This window comes from Sander lucioperca, chromosome 21 (assembly GCF_008315115.2).
Source record: "Sander lucioperca isolate FBNREF2018 chromosome 21, SLUC_FBN_1.2, whole genome shotgun sequence".
Classification (NCBI taxonomy): Eukaryota; Metazoa; Chordata; class Actinopteri; order Perciformes; family Percidae; genus Sander; species Sander lucioperca.
In genome coordinates, this window is record NC_050193.1 from 6,214,476 (window position 1) to 6,234,666 (window position 20,191).

Consider the following 20,191-nt stretch of genomic DNA (forward strand, 5'->3'; position numbering starts at 1 on the left):
CCTCTGTGCAGGCTGATGAACTGCAAAATCTGTGAACTAATTTTGTAAATGCTTAGAGTTCATCCCTCTGGCACCAAGTAGCATTCCTTGATATGCCAAGAGAAAAGGACCACTGCAACAAGAGTCCTAATCACCACTAGTAAAGGAAACCTTAACAATAAGACAATAATCAGTAGAATAACAAAAAGACTTTTAAGCAAAACCGATGCTTGATCCTTTGATTTAGCAATATACAATAGGTGCTTCAAATGCCCTCTTACCACAGGGAGAATTCAGCTGCCGTGCAACTAACCAGGGCTTTAATGAGGGGCCACAATTAAGCCCATTTATTCACATTAAGTGTGAACTGTAAGTGGGGCTGCAGTCAGGTGATGGACCTGGGTGCCTTTGTGTTACAAGAGCCGCTTTTATTCAGCAAACAAAGACGGAAAAAACACAAGCACCTAATGACCAAATCTCGCCATCTCCTCTTAGACGTTCACACACACACACACACACACACACACACACACACACACACACACACACACACACACACACACACACACACACACACACACACTCTTTCTCCCTCTCTAACAAACTGACTCAAAGCCTCCAACACATCCAGGCTGAGTTGAGTCACTGCTTGACAGAACAGTGGGGGCGGGGTTAAGACAGACTGACAGTAGGGCTCCATCTCTATCCTCTTATTAACGCTTAACGAGTGCTTTCCTCATGCAATATTCATCTCCACTAATATCATCCAAGCTCTGAGCCGAGCTTGCTACTTATGTAAGGCAATTATGTAAAATATCAGACAGGGCTGATGTTCAGAATCTGACTGAAAGAGGACTGCAGGACAATGACAAAGAGAAAGAGGGGGTAAACAAGAGTGACTGGGAAGGTAGGACAAACAATAAGAGACATACTGTACGAGGAAATTAGTTATTTGCATGTCCAGTACTATATCTTCATCTGATCATCATCCACACATCCATCAAAGGCAAGTGGTCAGTGTCAGAAAATGCAAACAATTTCCTCCCTGACACCATCACTCCTTCCAGCCAGATCGTCTAAGGATTCCTCAAGGTCAGTTAGGGAGAGCAAAGCAGATAAAGGGATTGTTGTTGCAGGAGGACTCACATCAGCACCACTTCTCCACTCATCGACATTAAAGAAAAATAATTAAATACAAAGCACAAACTGCCTTCATCATCTCACTTCCTCACATGAACAGCAACCTTAGACTCATACACAAATAAACAAACATACAGTGATTTACGCACACTCACACGCACACCCACCCCCCCAGGTCAAGGCCCTATGGGGGTCTGCACAGAAATAGGTCATTTGTCACACATGATGTCCCGGGGCAGGGGATGCATTATAGATGAGCCCAAACAGCATGTCTCAGTGAGCACTCACCACACAGGAGGGAGCAGCAGGAGGTGGGCAAAGAGGAATGAGAACTCCTCAGGAAGGGGATACAGGGATGTCGTAAAGTAAGACAAAAATCACTGCTGGCCACGTTTCTGTTCAAACAGCAAAGAGATCATTCAGCACAGCCTGATCTGAGTTGCATCTGCACCTTTTTTCAACTTTTCACTGAATAGACATATATTAATTCAAGGAGCATCTAATCTGTTATTCTCATGTCTGCACCTGACCCTATAGCTAGCCATCTGCCTTGCATATGAGAGGGCCAAAAATCACCCACTCATTAGTTAGATTATGGATTTAATGCTTTGTTTGTTACCACAATTCACACCTAATTATTGCATATTGTGTGCATTTTTCCTATTGCTTTATTTCTGTGATTATCAGCCAGGAATGTGGACTCAGAAAGTCTGTCGATCTACACTCAAAATCACTTTTATTTGCAAAGACAAAGGCCTAAGGAGTGAAGTTGTTTGCTATGGTTTCAAACAGACCTAAATGGAGAATAAGAGAGAAAGGAAGGGGCTGTGCTGAGGGAGAAGTGAGTGCAAAGTGTGGGGAATGAGAGTCTGCTGTCTTCTGCTGCACCCATCTGCTCTGAAAGTGCAGGTGGAGCCCTATTCACTCCGCTCCTCGTGTGTGTGTGTGTGTGTGTGTGTGTGTGTGTGTGTGTGTGTGTGTGTGTATGTGAAGAGGGGGGCAGGAAGAAAGGAAGGGCAGCAAGAAAAAGGGAGTGGAGAGATGGAAGGGCAGGGATGGAAGAGCAAGGGGAGGGGGGGACTCTTGGTGATCTCTCCTGAAGGGGATAATGGGAGAGGAGCGCATTGCAATGGCTGCCATGTAGTACCCTCCCTGCACAATTAGCCAATCAGCAGCTCGCTCTGCCAGCCAGGAGGACGCATAAAAGAAGAACATTGCAGCAGAGGCACAGAAGGAGACTGTGAGAGGAGCAGGGAAATACACATAAAACAGGAGAACCAGAACACCCTCCCCTGGACACACCCTGCTGAGGATCACTGCTTCTCTTTTTTCTGAACCATCGCCCACGCCACTCGGAGAGAACGCTCTCCCTCATCATCATCCAGTAGAAAACCCCTATCTCCTCATTTTCATCCTATAGAGGACACCTACAATCTCAGAGGGCTGAGATTCCCTGGCGAAGATTGTATTTTTTTTCCTTTTTTTATTTTTTTTTTATTTTCATTTGGACTCCTGACAGAACATTACGGCCATATAATATAAAGGCTGAAGAGCATATATAGACTCAGTCTCCAGCTTCAAGACCATTGGAAAGAAGGACCTAGATTTCTTTCATTGTACGTCAAGAATGGTTACTGTACGTATGACTCCATTTCTCTTATATTTGTGAAGGGGATGTTGTAGTAGCATGCTTTTATTGTATCTCAGTCTCTTTATGTTGGATTTGTTATGCATTACAATGCATGTGTACATGTGATGTAGCTATACACACATATTTATTTCCTACTGATATATCTTTAGTGGAGACAAATGTAATGTTAAACAGAGCACCATGGCTATGCCCACATGCCAAAACATAGAGGATCTTTGGGATTAGTCCTATGTTTTTGTCTGAAATGCACTGCCGTATTATTATGATAAGATTAACGATCGATAGTGGCAATTAGCAATCTCATACTGAGTGATGCGCCATGCCGGCTGCGCTCCAGCCTGCAGTCATCATGGCTAAAGTCTTTATCCTGCCATTTTAGATAGCACAGCCTTTACGTATCACAGCGACTTAGACTGCTTTAATATCGAAGCTTTCATTTTATATTTTCAAAATGATGTAGAAGTCAAAATTAAGGAATTCCGCAGGATTACAGTGATGGAGTTAGAGAGGCGATGAGGGGGGAGGACTTGCTTTCTTTGCCTGGTGCAGCACAAGGATGCTGGAGACGGGTTTGTGAGACAAAACATGATGCTTAGGAGGCTGAGGGCCCATCCAGCAAGGCAAAGTAAAAAAAGGGTCGAGTCACTCCGGGAGGGTGGGGAGAGGGGGGGGGCATTACGCATCCATTGGTTTGCATTGAATCAGACAGTCCAAATTCCTCATGGTTCTCGTTGCGATGCAACCGAGTAAATGGGCTGGAAATCTCAGAGGCCGCAAGGACGCGCACGGACATCTCCATTTTAAGCGCATTTCCTCCAAGTATCACATCGCATACGTACAAGATGGCCATGCTTGCGTTGCGCGTGTCGGATAAAAGGAGATGTGAGCGGTGATAAATTAGCTTTGGTCTGAGCCAACGCCGGATTGGGCGTGTCTCTGCTGGACTTAAGCACCAGACGAGGGCCTTGAAGCCTCAAAAGGCCTACTCCGCTTTACCTCTTGACATGCTCTACGGTTAACAGTAGGTTGTTTATTTAAGCATAGCAATTTAGACACATGTACATTAAATTATAGAAGCCAGGAAATAAATATAAAACCAGTAATCAGCGTGGATGCTTCTCTGTCCAATCTTAAAATCACATGCCGGTGTTAAAACCCCCGGCTTATTAAAGTGACAAAATCCCTAAACTATTTTATTAGTTTTGTTTTTTGGAATTATGAAATTATCAATACGAGTTGGAACAGTATGTAGCCTACACATGGTAAAATACCAGGCTGTTCGGTCTATGACTAATAGTAGGAACACAAGATATATTATTTAACACATTGAAGGAACAGGATGTGAAAGAGGGAGTTGGGCCCATGAACAACTTGATCTCATTTCACTGAATTTGAAATCGAATATTGCCTCGAAAAAAATGCATAAAATGAAGGTGGACAGCAAGTTGTTTCATCATCTGTAAGGCTCGAACTGTCCACTTCACACATTTCTAATCGCATATTTATGTCCTTTGTTGTACATTAGGCTACCTATTGTCCCTTGCAGGCCCAGACAGAAACACACCGACAGAGGCTGTAGCTCCCCTCCACATGGTCCGCAGTCCTCAATGCCTGTACCGCAGTGCCAAGCAAATAAAAGCGTCGAGTCAGATAACCTATCCAAGGCACTTACACAATTCAAGGACAAGGGCAGCCGAGGCCATTACTGTAAACCAGCCTAAACAGTTGATTGGTGTTAAGTTAAAAAAAAATACAGAATTAAATGTAGGCCTAGATACTTTTTGGCTGATGATTTAAAAGGTTAGAGGACATTTGTATTCTCTGTCCAAAATAAAAACGATTAAAATGCTTCATGCTGCGTTATATTCCTACAGTTAAGACGTGGCGTGTAACTTACAGCCTATGAGACGTGAGATATAAAGCCTGTAGGGAAGAAAGAGGTGAGAGATCTCTGAGACTGCAAAATGTATCTCGTGTTCATGTTTTTAGGAAACAAATGTCGATCATATAATTTCAATATCATTAACAGGGTACATACGACTGTTGATTTTGAGTTTAATTCCTTTGACAATATCTACTAGTGGCCATTCGCCTTATATTCTATACGCCAAAGCTCGCCGAGTTGAAGCCATGTGGCTTTTTAAATACAACTATCACTGAATACAAGACCAATAATTAGAAACGATGCTCAGCAAATAAATATTTCGGATTGGTGATTTTTTATTTGACCTACGATGGCGTTTTTGACTTGTGGCTGGCAACTGTAACAGTCATTGTTCCCGGACTCCTGCAGCCCCTGGCCACGACACAAAGCGCCACTGTTTACATTAATATTCATAGTGCTGCCATAGCCTCTGCGAGAGAGAAGAGGAGGAACGGGTGGCTCTTTTGTTTGGTCGTTTCAATACGTTTATTCAGCAAAAAGGCGCTCCGGTTCATGAATGCCTGCAGAGCTCACAAGTCTTGGCTTTAAAAAAGGGGGCTAAATAAAGAAGCAGAGAAATCGAGGGTTATGTTTTGCGGCTGCCATATTTGAATAGCCGTTTTTGTCATTTATTTCTTAATTACACGAATTAAAACATTTTTAAAACCAACGAAATATAAAATAAAGCCACTCGGTGGTCTTTGCTGGATTCACGGGCCTCTGTGAGACCGTCTGAAAGCCACTCCCTTTTTCAGCACGCTGGATAGCGCCCCGCATGCTACAAGGACTTGCAGGACAGATTTGTCTCCCTGAGCCTTTGACGTTGTCTGTCCCCATCTTATCAAAGCAGCAAATAATCAGAGAGCTGGAATCTTTTTATTTTTAGTCTGTGGAGCGTAGAATAGGAGCCTCAATGCATGGCTGACATGGGCTGTGACTCCTGTCGTTCTGTTGTTTTACAGCTGCCACCATGATCCCTAAAGCTGCCGAGAGTGTGGCTAATGCCCTTTGTTTGGGATAATCCTGTAATCTGTGTTATTTAGAGGGCTCATTTACACTTCAGCCTAGCATTCAGTTTTGATTCATGTCTTCCAGAAAAAAAAATCTTTATATAATGCAATATAATGTGGACTACAGACAAGGTTATGCGTTAAAAGCAGAAATCATTATCAATAGTGTTCTTAAAGAAATTACGTGTTCATTTTGATTGATGTGTTGTTAACACAAATATAACTAAAATACATATAGGCCTATTACACACATACAGCAAGTGAATTTAAATCTGCACTAAGCCTAAATGTCATTATATCTCACATTCAAATTGTGGTGTGCATTAGTGTGTTGTAACATGTAGCCTAACGTGGCAAATCTCATGTTATGACTTAAACTGGGAGACGATTATTCTTCTGTACATTATAGCCTCCAGTGCTGTGCTGCATTTGGAGCAGAAATGAATTGGGAAAAGCGGGTTAGAGGCATCAGAAGACAGAGAACACTGACTGCATTTACATTTAGTCATGTAATGCTTCTGTGTTTTGTAATTTAATAGTATACAGTGTAGGTGGTACGTGTGCTTGGCAGTGGAGGCAGGGCTCTTATTTGCGTGCAAGTCTGGGTTCATGTGTTTGGCAGAGGAGGCAGGGCTCTTGCTTGCGTGCAAGTCTGGGACCATGTGTGGGCGATGCTGATGCAGTACATTAAATATTTAGGGAGATCTCACAGAACCCCAAAATAGAGAAAAAGCAATGTGGTACACTTAGTGCTACCATAACAACTGTCATCTTTTAGGAATTTTAAAAGAGGATTTAAAAAAAGACTATTTTATGGCATGTTGTCATCCTCAATAGATAGATAACAAGAAATATTTTTGAGAGAAAAGGAGGAATGATATGCAATAAAAAGACCTAGGCCATATTTGCACCCAGGATGTCATGGTTACAAGCTACTCCTGTTGTGGATGTTTTTATTGTCTCCAGTAGTCGAAAATGTCTGGAGGAGTAGATCTATACTGGGCGTATTAGGATTTTTTATGCTACTGTAGGCTACATCATAATAAGGATTTATTGTCTCGTTGTCATAGTAATTGGGTTATTGCAAACCAAACTCTAGACTATGTTGATATGTGTTGATGGTATACAATATGAAATATGCCTTAAGATGAAACAATCCTTTTCTATATTTCAAATAACTTTAAAGCATGTTGTTCTTGTTTATTTCTGTATGAAAATCTTAATCTTAGTTACTGCTTGTGTCAGACACTTTCGGTGTACCCAGCCCAAACACAGTGGGTCTGTGAATTATATAACTTCACACTGTGCACTGGGGATGAGTGTTCTGCCATGTTGAGGGTTATTTCAGTTGGCGAGTCAAATTTGCCCTAATGTTTTTTTCCCCTTCAAAATACTTTTCGTCATATTTGGGACACATTCAGTTGCACGTATTTCTGTTAGTCAGATATCACATCACACAATAGTGTACTAGGTTAATATTTCAACAAATACAACATAACAGCTTGATTCCACCTTTTTTTGTCAACATGTGTTAATCCTATCATAATTCATGGTGGCATGAAAAACATAGTCAGCAGGCATTTTAGCCTTGCATCAAAATGGTGTGACAGATTGCTATCTATGTTGCGCTGCCTCTGTGCATAGATGTGTGTCTGAAGTATTTTATTTTTAGGCTGTCTTAACTCTGTCACTGTGCTCCTTCTCCCCCTGTCATTATCAATTTCACTCACTGATATTCCCTGCTTCTGCAAAGCCATATTAATAGACGGAGGGAAAAAGTCTGACCTGTATATCTGTTCCTAATAAGTACAGACACAAACTGGAAGTAAGAAAGCCATTCAGTCATTACAATGCATGTCATTGAGGGGCTGTTACCTGGGCAACCTGACTCGAGGTGAGACTCAAAGCTAGACAGCAGGTTACAGAGACGATGAGAAGAGGCAGGTTAGACAGACCCATTCAAAGATGCTGGGAAAGGAGAGAGAACACATGAAATGGCACAAATGTCTGAAGAAATGATTATTTTAGTAAATAGATGACAAAAGAAATAGAGCCTATACAAACATAAAAGGTTGGTGTGGATTTACAAGAGATGGTGAGCTGTGAATGAAATTAACAACCTGACAGAAATTCTGTTTGTGATCATTCCTTGGAAACCAACAAAGAAAATACTTAAATACCCCTCTTTGGGGAAAAAAAGAAGATTGGTATGCATTATTAGAGGACATAATCTAAAAAGCCGTAGGGGCTAATTGCCCGGTAAATACATCTGTTATAAGTATATGTTTATGTTTCAGTGACATCTACAATATTTCTTAATCAAGACAGGAGATCCCCTGAATATACTTTTGAAATAATTCTGAAGATTCACTATTTAAGTCCCTTTGTTGCCTAGGACTACATTGTGAGACCCCACGAGCTTTAGAGGAGACTTATTTAGCCTTATTGACATACATAACAGCCACCAGTTAAAGATCTCCAACAAGCTCGAACCCACAATGTGACAAAACTATTTACATTATGGCATTACTACCACACTGTATATGCATTAAAACTGTCCATTTTGTTTGTGAAAAGGAATCAAAATGCATCGAAATTCTAATGCACACACATGTAACATGGTAATGCTATAGAGGCTCATTTTAGTTGCATGAGTCAACAAAGATAACTAAATCTAAACAGGCATACTTATTTACTTTGACATGTGCAATGAATCAAATATTTAATCTAATGATGTTTGAACATGAAAATAACAGATGCAAGTGAAAAAATGCCTGTCCTTATATTCAATACGTGCACAATAAAATAGGAAGTAAAACAAGACAGTTAATAGTTACTGAAAATGCCTGAAACTGTTGCAGGTTTTCAGTACATAACAAAACCCTAGGGTATCAGAGATTATTTTCTAATTCAAACAGCTGAACAAATCAGTGCAGCTATATCAGTTTCACACAGAGCAACATCACAACAAATTTCACCCAATAATGATCCAGAGACAGAGAGCTAGAGTGTGAGAAAAGGGAAAGTGAAAGTGGAGCAGGAGGTTTTGGTTCTGACCACAATTAAGGAGCCCCTGTGGATCAAATTAGGCAACAAGGTGTACTCCAGAGCAATACAAACACCATACTGTGCATTAACCCACACCCTCAATCAATTTACAAAAATAAGTCAATTGACCACAAAGAAACCTGAACAATGTCCAAATAGCAAACAAGTAATCCTAAATCCTTTTTCTACCAAACCGTGATATTCCTCATTTCTTGTAGCACAAAGTCCATTCAACATTGTCACTCTCCTTTTTATCCGTCATCTCAACCCCTGCCACCTCAATCTCCCCCAGCCTCACACACCACCATCACTATTATCAGTCCCTGTGTAATGATGTAATGGTGTTTGACCCTGGAAGAGAGTAGGGGGAGGGGAGGAGTAAGGAAAAAGGGACTGTGACATCTGCAGAACCAGAGGCAGGGAGCGAGGGGAGGAAAGATGGGGTAAAAGTGGGGGAGGGGAGATTTTAAATCAGACCGTGTATCCATCTCCATTTTAGCAATGCTGATTCCTGACCTTTCCCTCTGACAGTGACAGAGTGGACAGTCTGTGTGTGTGTGTGTGTGTGTGTGTGTGTGTGTGTGTGTGTGTGCGTGTGCGTGCGTGTGTAGTTTATATGTGTGCATGTATTATATGTTAAACATTAGCACATGCACATTTATACAGCCATATCTCCACTGTGTCCTATTGTGTCTCATTGTGACCTATGAATCTAACTCCATCCTCTTTCTCAGCAGATAATCAGCACCATGGAAACCCAGGTGTCCAACGGTCCAAGCGGAACCAGTCTGCCTAACGGTCCAGTCATTAGCACCAATGGCTCTACAGACGACAGCAAAACCAACCTGATCGTCAACTATCTGCCTCAGAACATGACCCAGGAAGAGTTCAAAAGTTTGTTTGGTAGCATTGGAGAGATTGAGTCCTGCAAGCTAGTCAGAGACAAGATAACAGGTACAACACTTTGTCCCCGTTGAAAAAAATATCATCACTATTACTGGTTTTGAGAAGCACTGAAACCACTGTGTCTCTTTCTTTGTCTCCAGGTCAGAGTTTGGGATATGGCTTTGTAAACTATGTGGATCCAAATGATGCAGACAAGGCCATCAACACACTCAATGGTCTCAAACTGCAGACTAAAACAATCAAGGTGAGCAGACCTCTACACTCTTAAATCTTCTTCTTGAAGAAGTGCTAGACAAAAAGAAAGGAAGTGGAGATGTTGAGGGTGGGGGTGGTTGAGAGAGGTGGCGACAGACGTGACAGAGGGAGGGGAGGAAAATGGGGAGGAGAAAAAGGGGAGCAGTGGCCAGAACAAAGGAAGTGGGAGAAAGGGTGAAAAGAGCAGGAGAGAGTGGAGGTCAGAAAGCAAGGGGCGGACAGCATGCAGAGGTTATTGTGATGGAAATGTAATTAGGAAGTCTGACTTTGGTGCACTAGGGTCAGTCTTGGTTACCCCATCTGCCTCCAATCTAAGCTAATTAGGGGGCTTCTTTGTCCCAAAATCAGATGAGGGAAAAAGGGAGCATATTATTAAACACCACTTCCTTCCATCCCCCCCCCGATCAAAGTAGATCAAAGATTGAGACAAACTGCAGGATTGAGAAATCGAATCTCTGAGAGAGCAGAGCAGGTGATCTTCCAACAGCTGTCCATGAATAGGGACGTTAATTCTGACTAGTGACTGATCAAACAACGCGCTATAAGCAGGAAAAGGCAAGTACTGGATTTGGTTCCTTTTTGGAAGAACAAATAGTTAATATTTGTGTATATTGTCATTGAAATATCTTGCACAAAAGAAATTACTTCTCAATCCGGAAACAACCAAGTAGAAAAAGTATTGATTGTCATGGCAATTGTTATGTTATATTGTTGATCTGTGTTATGACATTGACTAATTATTTGATGTATCTATACATAGATCACTCTGTAATTAAGTACTTAATAATTTACACTCAGATGTAGAAAATAACTCCTTTGGTCAATTGCATAGTTTTAATTCTCTGATTTTGCAGGAGGCTTCAAAAGAGAGGGGTGAGGCTGTGAGGGAGGGGGCAGCAGTAGAAGGGTAGGGGGTAGCTCAGAGAGCAGAATGCCAATGACAGGATTAGAGGCCATATGGGCTTCAGGCACCATCTGTACTGTGGGAGCGACAGGGAGAGGGTTAATTATAGGGCAGCTACTGCTCCCTGAACACAGCAACTCCCCCCTGACTCATCCAGAACACCCTAATCACTGCACCACACAACCCTCCTGCTCATACAGTCCATCTGTGTACACAATAGACACTGGTGCTTAGTACTGATGGATCAAATCAGAACACCTGTATTCATCTGAAAGATAATATACAAGTCCTTTTAATTAGCATCAAAGATTTGTTTGTGCCTGTGCAATAAGCCAAATTTAAAGCTACAAACATTTTTAAAAAAAATAGTAAAATTCGCAAACTATTACTATTATAAATTTAAATTCATCACACCAATACATATACATATAAACAATATGTGTGTGTGTGTGTGTGTGTGTGTGTGTGTGTGTGTGTGTGTGTGTGTGTGTGTGTGTGTGTGTGTACAGAGTGTTTAAAAGTTGTCAAGGATCCTGCAAGTCTTGTGATGCACTTACATTGTTTGCTGTTTGCCAGTGGAGCTTTTCTCCCCCAGAGGATAGAGACAAAGGAAGAAGGCAGGACAGGGAGGGCTGTTCAGCCTATCGCAGACAACACTCACTCTGTCTCTCCATCACACACAAACACAACACTGCACTGAACTTTTTCTATCACACATGTTCACATGCTTCCATAAACACAAAACAAGAATGTGTGTATGACTTTTTCTTTTACAATCAATCAGATATTCATCTGCAGTACTAGATGTAAAATGTTCTGAAAACAGAAAACGATAAGGGATATAAAAACACACGCACCAAAAATGTCCATGCACTAATTAAGTCACAAGTGAATTCAGGAAAATACATCAACTCGGGCTGATGTTTTTCAGTGCAAAACAAAGCTGGCACTTGGGCTTGTTAGCTGATGTCTGGTATCAGTTTGGGTAATTGTTACTGTACAGTCTTCATAATGTGTCTGTGACAGTCTCATTGTAACTGAGTGTGAGCTTAAAGGCATTGATTAGGTCCACAGATAGCAAAGAGACAGTTGGGTCTGTGGAGAGGGGAAATTAGGAGAAATCAGCAGGAGTCAAAATGAAGACTATTTGTTGGGAACTCACTCCTGTTGCATCAGGTCTTTCTAACATCTTCCTCAAGTTGACACATTTGTTTTTCTCTGATTTAGGCCCTCTGAGAAAAACTTTGATGAACTAATTTTGTGTTATACAAATATAATGCGCTTATTAGTTTATTTTATTTGGGTGTTATAGGTATCATATGCCCGGCCAAGCTCAGCTTCTATTCGTGATGCCAACCTTTATGTAAGTGGACTCCCCAAAACTATGAGCCAGAAGGACATGGAGCAGCTGTTCTCCCAATATGGTCGTATCATCACATCCCGTATCCTAGTGGACCAAGTTACAGGTATAGCCTTATTTCATGTCTCATGCTGTCACTCTGACATCAAGTGCCATTCCATCTCTGAATGAAAGACTGGTAGGCAGCAACAGTCCTTGATGCCAAGGTAGTAACATTTTTTTGTATTCTTAATCGGAGCAGGCATATCACGAGGAGTGGGCTTCATCCGGTTTGACAAACGGAATGAAGCAGAGGAGGCCATCAAAGGTCTGAACGGACAGAAGCCTTTGGGTGCTGCCGAGCCCATCACCGTCAAGTTCGCCAACAACCCCAGCCAGAAGACAGGCCAGGCCTTACTGACTCAGCTGTATCAGACTGCTGCCCGCCGCTACACAGGGCCCCTGCACCACCAGACTCAGCGTTTCAGGTACTGAACCTTTGGCAACCTCACATCACCTAAGAGTAAAATGAGAAATCAATCAAATGAAGGCCCAGCCCAAAATCAGCAAATGTGGTCTAATTTTTAATGAGGAAAATTGTGTAATTGAAAACATTCCAAATAAAACACAACTTTTTCTGTCAATATTAACACAACTTACTAGTAAACTGTTCCTTTAAGCAATAGTATTGCTTTGCAGTACAGAAGGAATTGGCAATATTGCATTGTCCCTCCTTCTCACTCTTTTTCTCTGACTCTCTTTTAAACTGCAGCATGATCCCTTCACTTGGAAAGGGACCAGATCCAAATAGCAGCTCAAAACCAATGTAAGAGACCAGACTTTTCCAAATACAATAAAAAACTAAAGCTAACTAAATAGTGGTTTTAGAAGAATAATACTGAACCTGTGAAAGTTTGCCTATTCTACACAGGCATTGCCAGATGTTGGCCACATCCACATGGGTAATTTTGAATAAAGGCTCAAAAGGTTTGAAAGTCAAAGGCTCCCAGTATTAAATATTTCTCGGAACCTCACAAACAATTGGAGATACCCTCTCAGGTTGGAATGCTCACATACTCAGTATGGATAATTATTATTAACCAGTATGTGAAATGGCCTAGGATACAGGATTTGTTACATTTAAACTATTAAAGTTTAATCTATTTTGGAGCTTAACCAACTGAACTCACAATGAACAATAAATACCTACTGAGACATATAGTATACTCACAGGACTATATTACACGCCATCAGTTTGTGGTTGGATGGTTTGGGACTACGTTGCAGTAAAGGATGCCCTCTGGAGGCCAGCTGGTGAAGGAGCAACATGTTAACTGAAAGCCCCCGTTCCTTGTAGATCTCATAACTAACTTCTGCATCCCCTTCATTCTCCCTCTTGCGTTGCAGACTCGACAATTTACTAAACGCCAGCTACGGAGTCAAGAGGTAAATGCCAAAGGTGTATTTTCAAAAGCATCCATGCCAAAATAAAACCTCAAACAAAGTGCCTGGAATACTACCTGCTGACTTCATCTCGAAATCAGATATAATGGCCATAATTCTTAATACCCACTGCCCATTTAAACCATGGTACAGAAGCAGCCCAGACAACAACTTACTATCTGTAATTTTAATAAGCAATGATGCAAGCTTCTAACAGCAGGGTATTCTGGCATGGCTTTGTTTAACCTTTTCGTTCTTTTATTTTAATTAATAGAAATAATTTATATGTATTTATTTATGAACTAACATTGTCAGTTTCAGTTGCTTTAATGTCCCCTTTTTTTCACCAGCATGGACATACCAGATTCCGTTTGCGTCTCCTCTGTTTGCTCCAGTTTGTGTATGATTTGATTCCAATTTGCTCTTCATCCCTCTCTAGGTTTCTGTTTTGTTCAATAGTGTGATTTCTGTTGAACATTGTGATTCATGTGTTTAATTCTTCCAGAGGCTTTGTTCAGCAGAGAAAATAAGAAAATATGCACATTGTGTGGGTGTCTGTGTCTCTGGGAACACAGTGTCGTTTTGTATGAAAGCAGGTAGTTTGGAGCCACTGTGGTGCCCAGACATATTTACTTACTGCACAGCAGAGGGGATGGATGGTGTCCCTCGACTCCATACCCAACTACAATCTTTATCATTTCTCACGGATACATGCCCTTAAAAGACAGTATAGAGAACTGAATTCTGTGTGGAACTTCAGAATGACACCCATGGTAGCTCTCCTACTCTCTTCCCCAGATTCTCCCCCATCACCATTGACAGCATGACCAGCCTGGCGGGGGTCAACCTTACTGGTCCAACTGGAGCTGGCTGGTGCATCTTTGTGTACAACCTTTCCCCAGAGGCGGACGAGAGCGTCCTGTGGCAGCTCTTCGGGCCTTTCGGCGCCGTAACCAACGTCAAGGTCATACGTGACTTCACCACCAACAAATGTAAGGGCTTTGGCTTTGTCACCATGACCAACTACGATGAAGCTGCCATGGCTATCGCTAGCCTTAATGGCTACCGCCTGGGTGACCGCGTGTTGCAGGTTTCCTTCAAGACCAGCAAGCAGCACAAGGCCTGAGAGAGAGGCTGCTGGCATAAGCTCCTTCAACCTACAGGGAGAGCAACCTGAGCTCCCTGTGTCATCACTCTAAATGGGCCTGGACTGAGTCTCTCTCTGACACATTCGCACACAAATCCATAATATATTATCACAAACACAGATACACGCATACACGCACAGACATAACCAAACATATCCATACATGCAAGCATACACAAGTCAAACAAACACACTAGTGGAGTTTTTCTTTTCTCTTTACACAACATGCTAGTCCTTCCCTGTATTTGCCTGGATTGAATTAGAAGGGGTACGTAGCTGGTTTGTTGGGTAGGGGATGAGCTATCTATTTAGGAGACAGTCTAACGAATGTGACAGAGAATGTGTACTGAGTGCTTTGATTGAATTCAGGCAAATAATGACAACTGATGAACAAAACGATCAAAAATTTAAATGAACAAATATGTGCAATTTACCCAAACTCTTACCCCACCATCTCTCCTATTATCTTGCTGGAGAGGATGTAGTCACTTTTTTACACTTGGGCATTTTGAATCAGCGATTTTTTTAGATCAAAGAAAATGAAATTAAAAAACAGTGTTCTCTTATATACGTCTATTAAAATATAACTATATATTCAATATTTAAGGTGGTTATAATAGCCGAGTATGTAAGCATTTTCTAGAAACTTTGACAACTGTTTCCTGACCTGCATTAGGTGGTGCCTAGCGTAAACGCAGTTTCTCTACCCTTTGTGAGCTTGTTAGCTCAGACCCAATAAGATTTAGGCGAACCAATGAATACTGGTCACAGAAAAGTCATCATAATCAATCTTTCCCTCACAGTCTCACACCGAACAACATTAAGAGTACACTTCTGTATCACAGAAACCCATTTCAATAACTAGAAGATATATTTAGATCAAAAACATGAAAAAAATGTTTTTCTTATAATCTATCCTCAGGATGGATTCAACACAAGCAGACTGTCTGTGAACTTAGAGCAGAGTGGCAGTGCTCCCATGGTGACAGTGTTCATTAGTAATTCTCTAGTGGGCGAGAGTGACGAATACGAGGGGGAAACCGTTTCACCATAACACAGCCACGTCAAAGGAAAATACCGGTGTTTTTTCACTTTTTGCAACATTTTTTCATTGCACCTGTATTTTACATTATCCACAGGCCATTTGACTTTGCATGGCTTTGTCAGCAATACTTTGGTGTGCTATCCCTTTAACTGAAAGGCTATCTGGTGTCAAGCAGAAAAAAGGAAAAAGCAAACAAGATGACCAAATTATATTGTTCTTCTACATGCTTTGATTATGAATGTTACTGTACTCAAGACAGGTTAAATCTCCAGATTAATTGAGATAAATGGAAGCAGGGAATTATACAGTTTAAATAAGATTATGACCCAAGTAGCTGCTAAAAGTAACTAGAAGAAAATGTCACCCCAACAACACACCCCATGGACTGAACAATGTTCTAGGCTGGTCTGCAGAGAAATAACCCAGATGAGCAAAAACTCAAGAGCACCGGTATTATTCTTCAGTCTAGTGCACAGATAGAAGCTCCTCCAATAAAAAAGCTTTAACATTAAGTGAAACAGTAACAACATGCATAGAGCAGATTAAGAGGACTGCAGTTCCAAATGACTGAGACATTCAAACATAAAACTGACTTAGAGTCACATGTGTGAGCGATAATATCTGGCAACGTTAAAATGATCACTGATCCTTTGAGGTGAAAGATTACCAGTTCCTCCAGCTTTGCCAAATGCTACTCAGTTTTATTTAAAACCCCTCAATTCTCTTAAAAGCATCCCAGAAACTTTGAACTCCTACCCTCTTAAAAGATGACTGTACAACATCAAGCCTGCAAATGAGTGTCATAATTATACTTCTGTTTACAACAGAAAGGTATTTATTTGCTTCAGATCTGTTTGGCGCTACCACAAAAATAGCATTTCTCAAAATACCCCCAAACCCAATTGCATGAAAGTTATTTATGGCACCCTTGATGAAACATTAAGGCCAACCTGTCGAGTTGAAATGTCTGTTCCAGACCAGACTTATGATTTACCATGGGGAGAGCTAATGTCTTTCAATATCAAGACATGTGCACATGATCATAGATTAAATAAGGTCAACTATATTCAAGACATTTTTGCTTTTGCTTTTCTAAATGACGCTGTGTTAGCCAAAGAGGACGATCTCTTTGAAAGGATTACATTAGAGATAAATCTATTTTTATACATACAAAGGAACAAGACCATGTGCTGAATTTTTACAGATTCTTAAGCTTGGAAAATTGGGACATCGCATGGCTTTATTTTAAACCCTCTGATCTTTGCAGAGCAAGGGGGAATAAGCATGCGGTGTATGGGTGGGGATTTAGGGAGGGGGCGAAGGAACATTGTATCTCGTACAAACTTAACCGTTCAACCATATCACAACAATTGAAACAAACTTAACAAAAACAAATTTGATGTAAAAAAATAAAAGTAAAATTAAACAGTTTGGGGGTATAACCTGACAGACACATCTATACTTATGAGTGCTTAGACACTCATCTCTTGTCCTGAAGTTGTGTACAGTGTTGCTTCAATGATAGTGCAGTGAAGTGAAGTTCTTTGACTTGAGAATCCCAGACAAAGCTGCAGTGAGACCAGCTCATTGCCCAGCTGAAAAACTGAACAGCTGCTTGCAAATAAAAAGGTAAAAAGCAGATTCAAACAGTAATCCAGATTCATAATGAACACTGAGCATGATTCTTTATGATTAGATATATTTGATTTTTGCCAAAGAATTGCTTTGCAAGTCAGTACCAAGAAGGATAAATTAAGACTAACTATATTATTCCCTGAGTAATTGCTGTACAAATCTATGTTATTTATTGAACAAGGACCCTCTACAATTTCAGTTATCATTACTTTTATAAATCTAAGTTGCGCATATCAGTTTGCATTTTCTAAATCCTATAACCACTAGACCAAATGCTAAAATGATACAGTTGCAAGCAATACTGTTTGCACAAATTTCATGCACACACCGAATGATAAGAGTCATATCTAAAATAAATTACGATGAATCAGTTCACCTCTTGACAAAGGAAAAATTGGTTGCATCCATATAATGTATTTCCCCCAACATTTATATCATACGCTTTGTTTTGTGACCAATTTAATCCTTTAAAACCGTTAACATTGCACCACTTACTCTGACATCTTTCGATCTGACTCATACTGTTTCATCCCTGAAATACTCTAAATGATTGTTGCTGGTGTTTCCAGAGCTGACCACATAAAGGACTAATCTAGCTATTTCGGGTCGAGAAATTTGCAAGAGTTAGCAGCGTCGGACTGAGCACTTGGTGAGACCAGTGACGGACGTTTCGAACAACCAAGATAACAGGTCACGTTGAACTGCAGCTGGAGTTGTATACCCAGCCATGTCCGATAGTAAAAACAACCCACATACCAGACACACAGCCCAAAATTACCTTCAATACACAGTCTATACAAAGACCTACACCTGATGTACAGTAGAGAGCCAAGGACCATGGCAGGAAACAATACTACACTGCTTGAGCAACAACAATAATCATTTAAAAAGACAAAAAAACTTTCCTATGGAACAGTAAGTGCAATGTGCTTTGTTTTTATATTGACTGAGAACAAATGATATATATTTTTTAAAAAAGAAATTAAACATCACACTGAAAAGGTTTGCGGAATGGTGAAAGGAGCAAAAGTTCAGACAAAAAAATTAAAATCAACAGACTCATTAAGAAAATCCAACAAGCAATGAGAGGTCTGATCAGTAAATTTCCATAATCACTTCCTCAGCCCCTAATTTGTGCTCTGACCATGCAAGCTCAAACAAAATGCATATTGGCTGACTTAGAGCAATTCTAAATCACCTTGAAAGGAATACTGTCTAATATATCATCAGTTTTAGCCCATGTCAATTTCAAATATCATTTTTCCTGTAATTTATTAATTTCATTTACATATCAAGACTCACTTGTTAAATTAGCATATTTGTGTTGTTGATGTTGCCATAGAGTACACACATGGGTCAAAGATTATGTTTGGTTACATTGATTGGGTACAGTTTGTTATTTTTCTTCCATTATTTAATTAGTTGCAGTTTTTACAGTGTATGCAGATTTTAGACTTAGTTAGATTTTTTTATTTCAATCAAACTGTGTTCAATTGTGTTTGTAAAAGTCTGTGGTAGCTTTTGTTGCAACATAAAATAATTTAAACAGAAAAAATTCAAAATAGCGCCAACAAACTTGTATTATTCGGGCGACTTTAAGCTTGTAGTTTTAACTTATTGTTAACTTAAAAACTATTTATTATGATTATTATTATTGCCTCGTATAAAGTATGTTTTGTGTATATTTATGGTTTATTTCATTATATTTGCAAGTTTAAAAGATTTTAAGTTTGCCAAAATTGTGGTTACACCATTTCGTTTCTTAAAAAGGGGGACAAACAGAAAAACAGCTTTAGAAGTACGATTTGGAAACGTTCTCCATAGTCAAAGAATGCACTGCTATATTTAACTAATTGAAGTGTATAAACATACATGCTGTGTGCTAGATGTTATGCCTTTACTGCCTGTGTTCTGTTTGTCTTGTTAAATGAAAATCTTTTAATTATTTAATCTAATCACAGTCTTGTTTTTTCAACCACTCTGTGAACCCCTGAGACATGGGACAGCCCCTGTAGCGAGGCTTTGGCCCATTTGAGGGTCCAGCAACTAGCCAGGAACAAAGGGGGTGTCCTAGGTTTGATATGCTCACAAAAAGCTTTCCTGTTTATGCTGATGGATTGAAAAAGATATTAAAGGGTTCCGTTTCTGTAAACGCATTGTAATACTGAAATCATCTGTATCAATTTCAATACCAATTTGTGCTATTGAAACTAAGCTATTCTTTAGAGCCAAGATGCATTTGGAAACCCAGCCAAGAGCTTCGGCAAAATATTACAGAGCTCAGAAATGCTGCAGGAAGGTTTTCTTGGGAGTCTCTAGGGTAGTAAAGGGGTGAGTGGTCCTTCTGTTTCTCAACCAACTGTATTTTGTGTCTATTTATTTAGAAGAGGGGACGCAGTAACTTAGTGATGTTTTTCTTACATTTTCCTGGAATGGTAGAACAAATCAAAGAGTGAAAATTATCAAAACAGGTTCTACTGACACCAATGTCAGTGGAAGAAATACAAAATCTCATACTTCCAAACATGACCAAATGAACAATGTCAAAATTGAACAAAGAAAAAAAAAATAAAACCTTTCAGTTTAGTCTAGGATATTTATTACTGGGATTTCAGCTGAAGACGCTTGAAAACTTTTTCATGGAATTGTTTAATTATTTGTACTTTACATGCCAGAAAAAAAATAAAATAAAAGTTACAAATATTGAGTGACCCAATTTTTATTGACTGTCAAAACAATATTATTGAATGTTATGACCAAACATT

At 40.2% G+C, this 20,191-nt stretch overlaps 1 protein-coding gene across 16 annotated transcripts; it reads left to right on the forward strand.

Moving 5' to 3' along the window:
• The first annotated feature begins 2,271 nt into the window (after positions 1–2,271).
• Positions 2,272–20,133, forward strand: elavl3 (ELAV like neuron-specific RNA binding protein 3). Of its 16 annotated transcripts, none has more exons than XM_031312796.2 (8): positions 2,280–2,755; positions 9,487–9,706; positions 9,799–9,902; positions 12,130–12,283; positions 12,419–12,644; positions 12,929–12,982; positions 13,564–13,602; positions 14,377–20,133. In XM_031312796.2, the coding sequence occupies exons 1-8, from the start codon at positions 2,747–2,749 to the stop codon at positions 14,723–14,725; spliced, it is 1,155 nt and encodes a 384-aa protein (XP_031168656.1). In that variant the 5' UTR covers positions 2,280–2,746; the 3' UTR covers positions 14,726–20,133. The 16 variants fall into 16 exon arrangements, with proteins under 16 accessions (XP_031168661.1, XP_031168666.1, XP_031168669.1 ...); XM_031312794.2 differs by having other exon boundaries at positions 2,288–2,755; positions 12,416–12,644; XM_031312797.2 differs by having other exon boundaries at positions 2,288–2,755; positions 12,416–12,644; positions 14,398–20,133.
• The last annotated feature ends 58 nt before the right edge of the window (positions 20,134–20,191 follow it).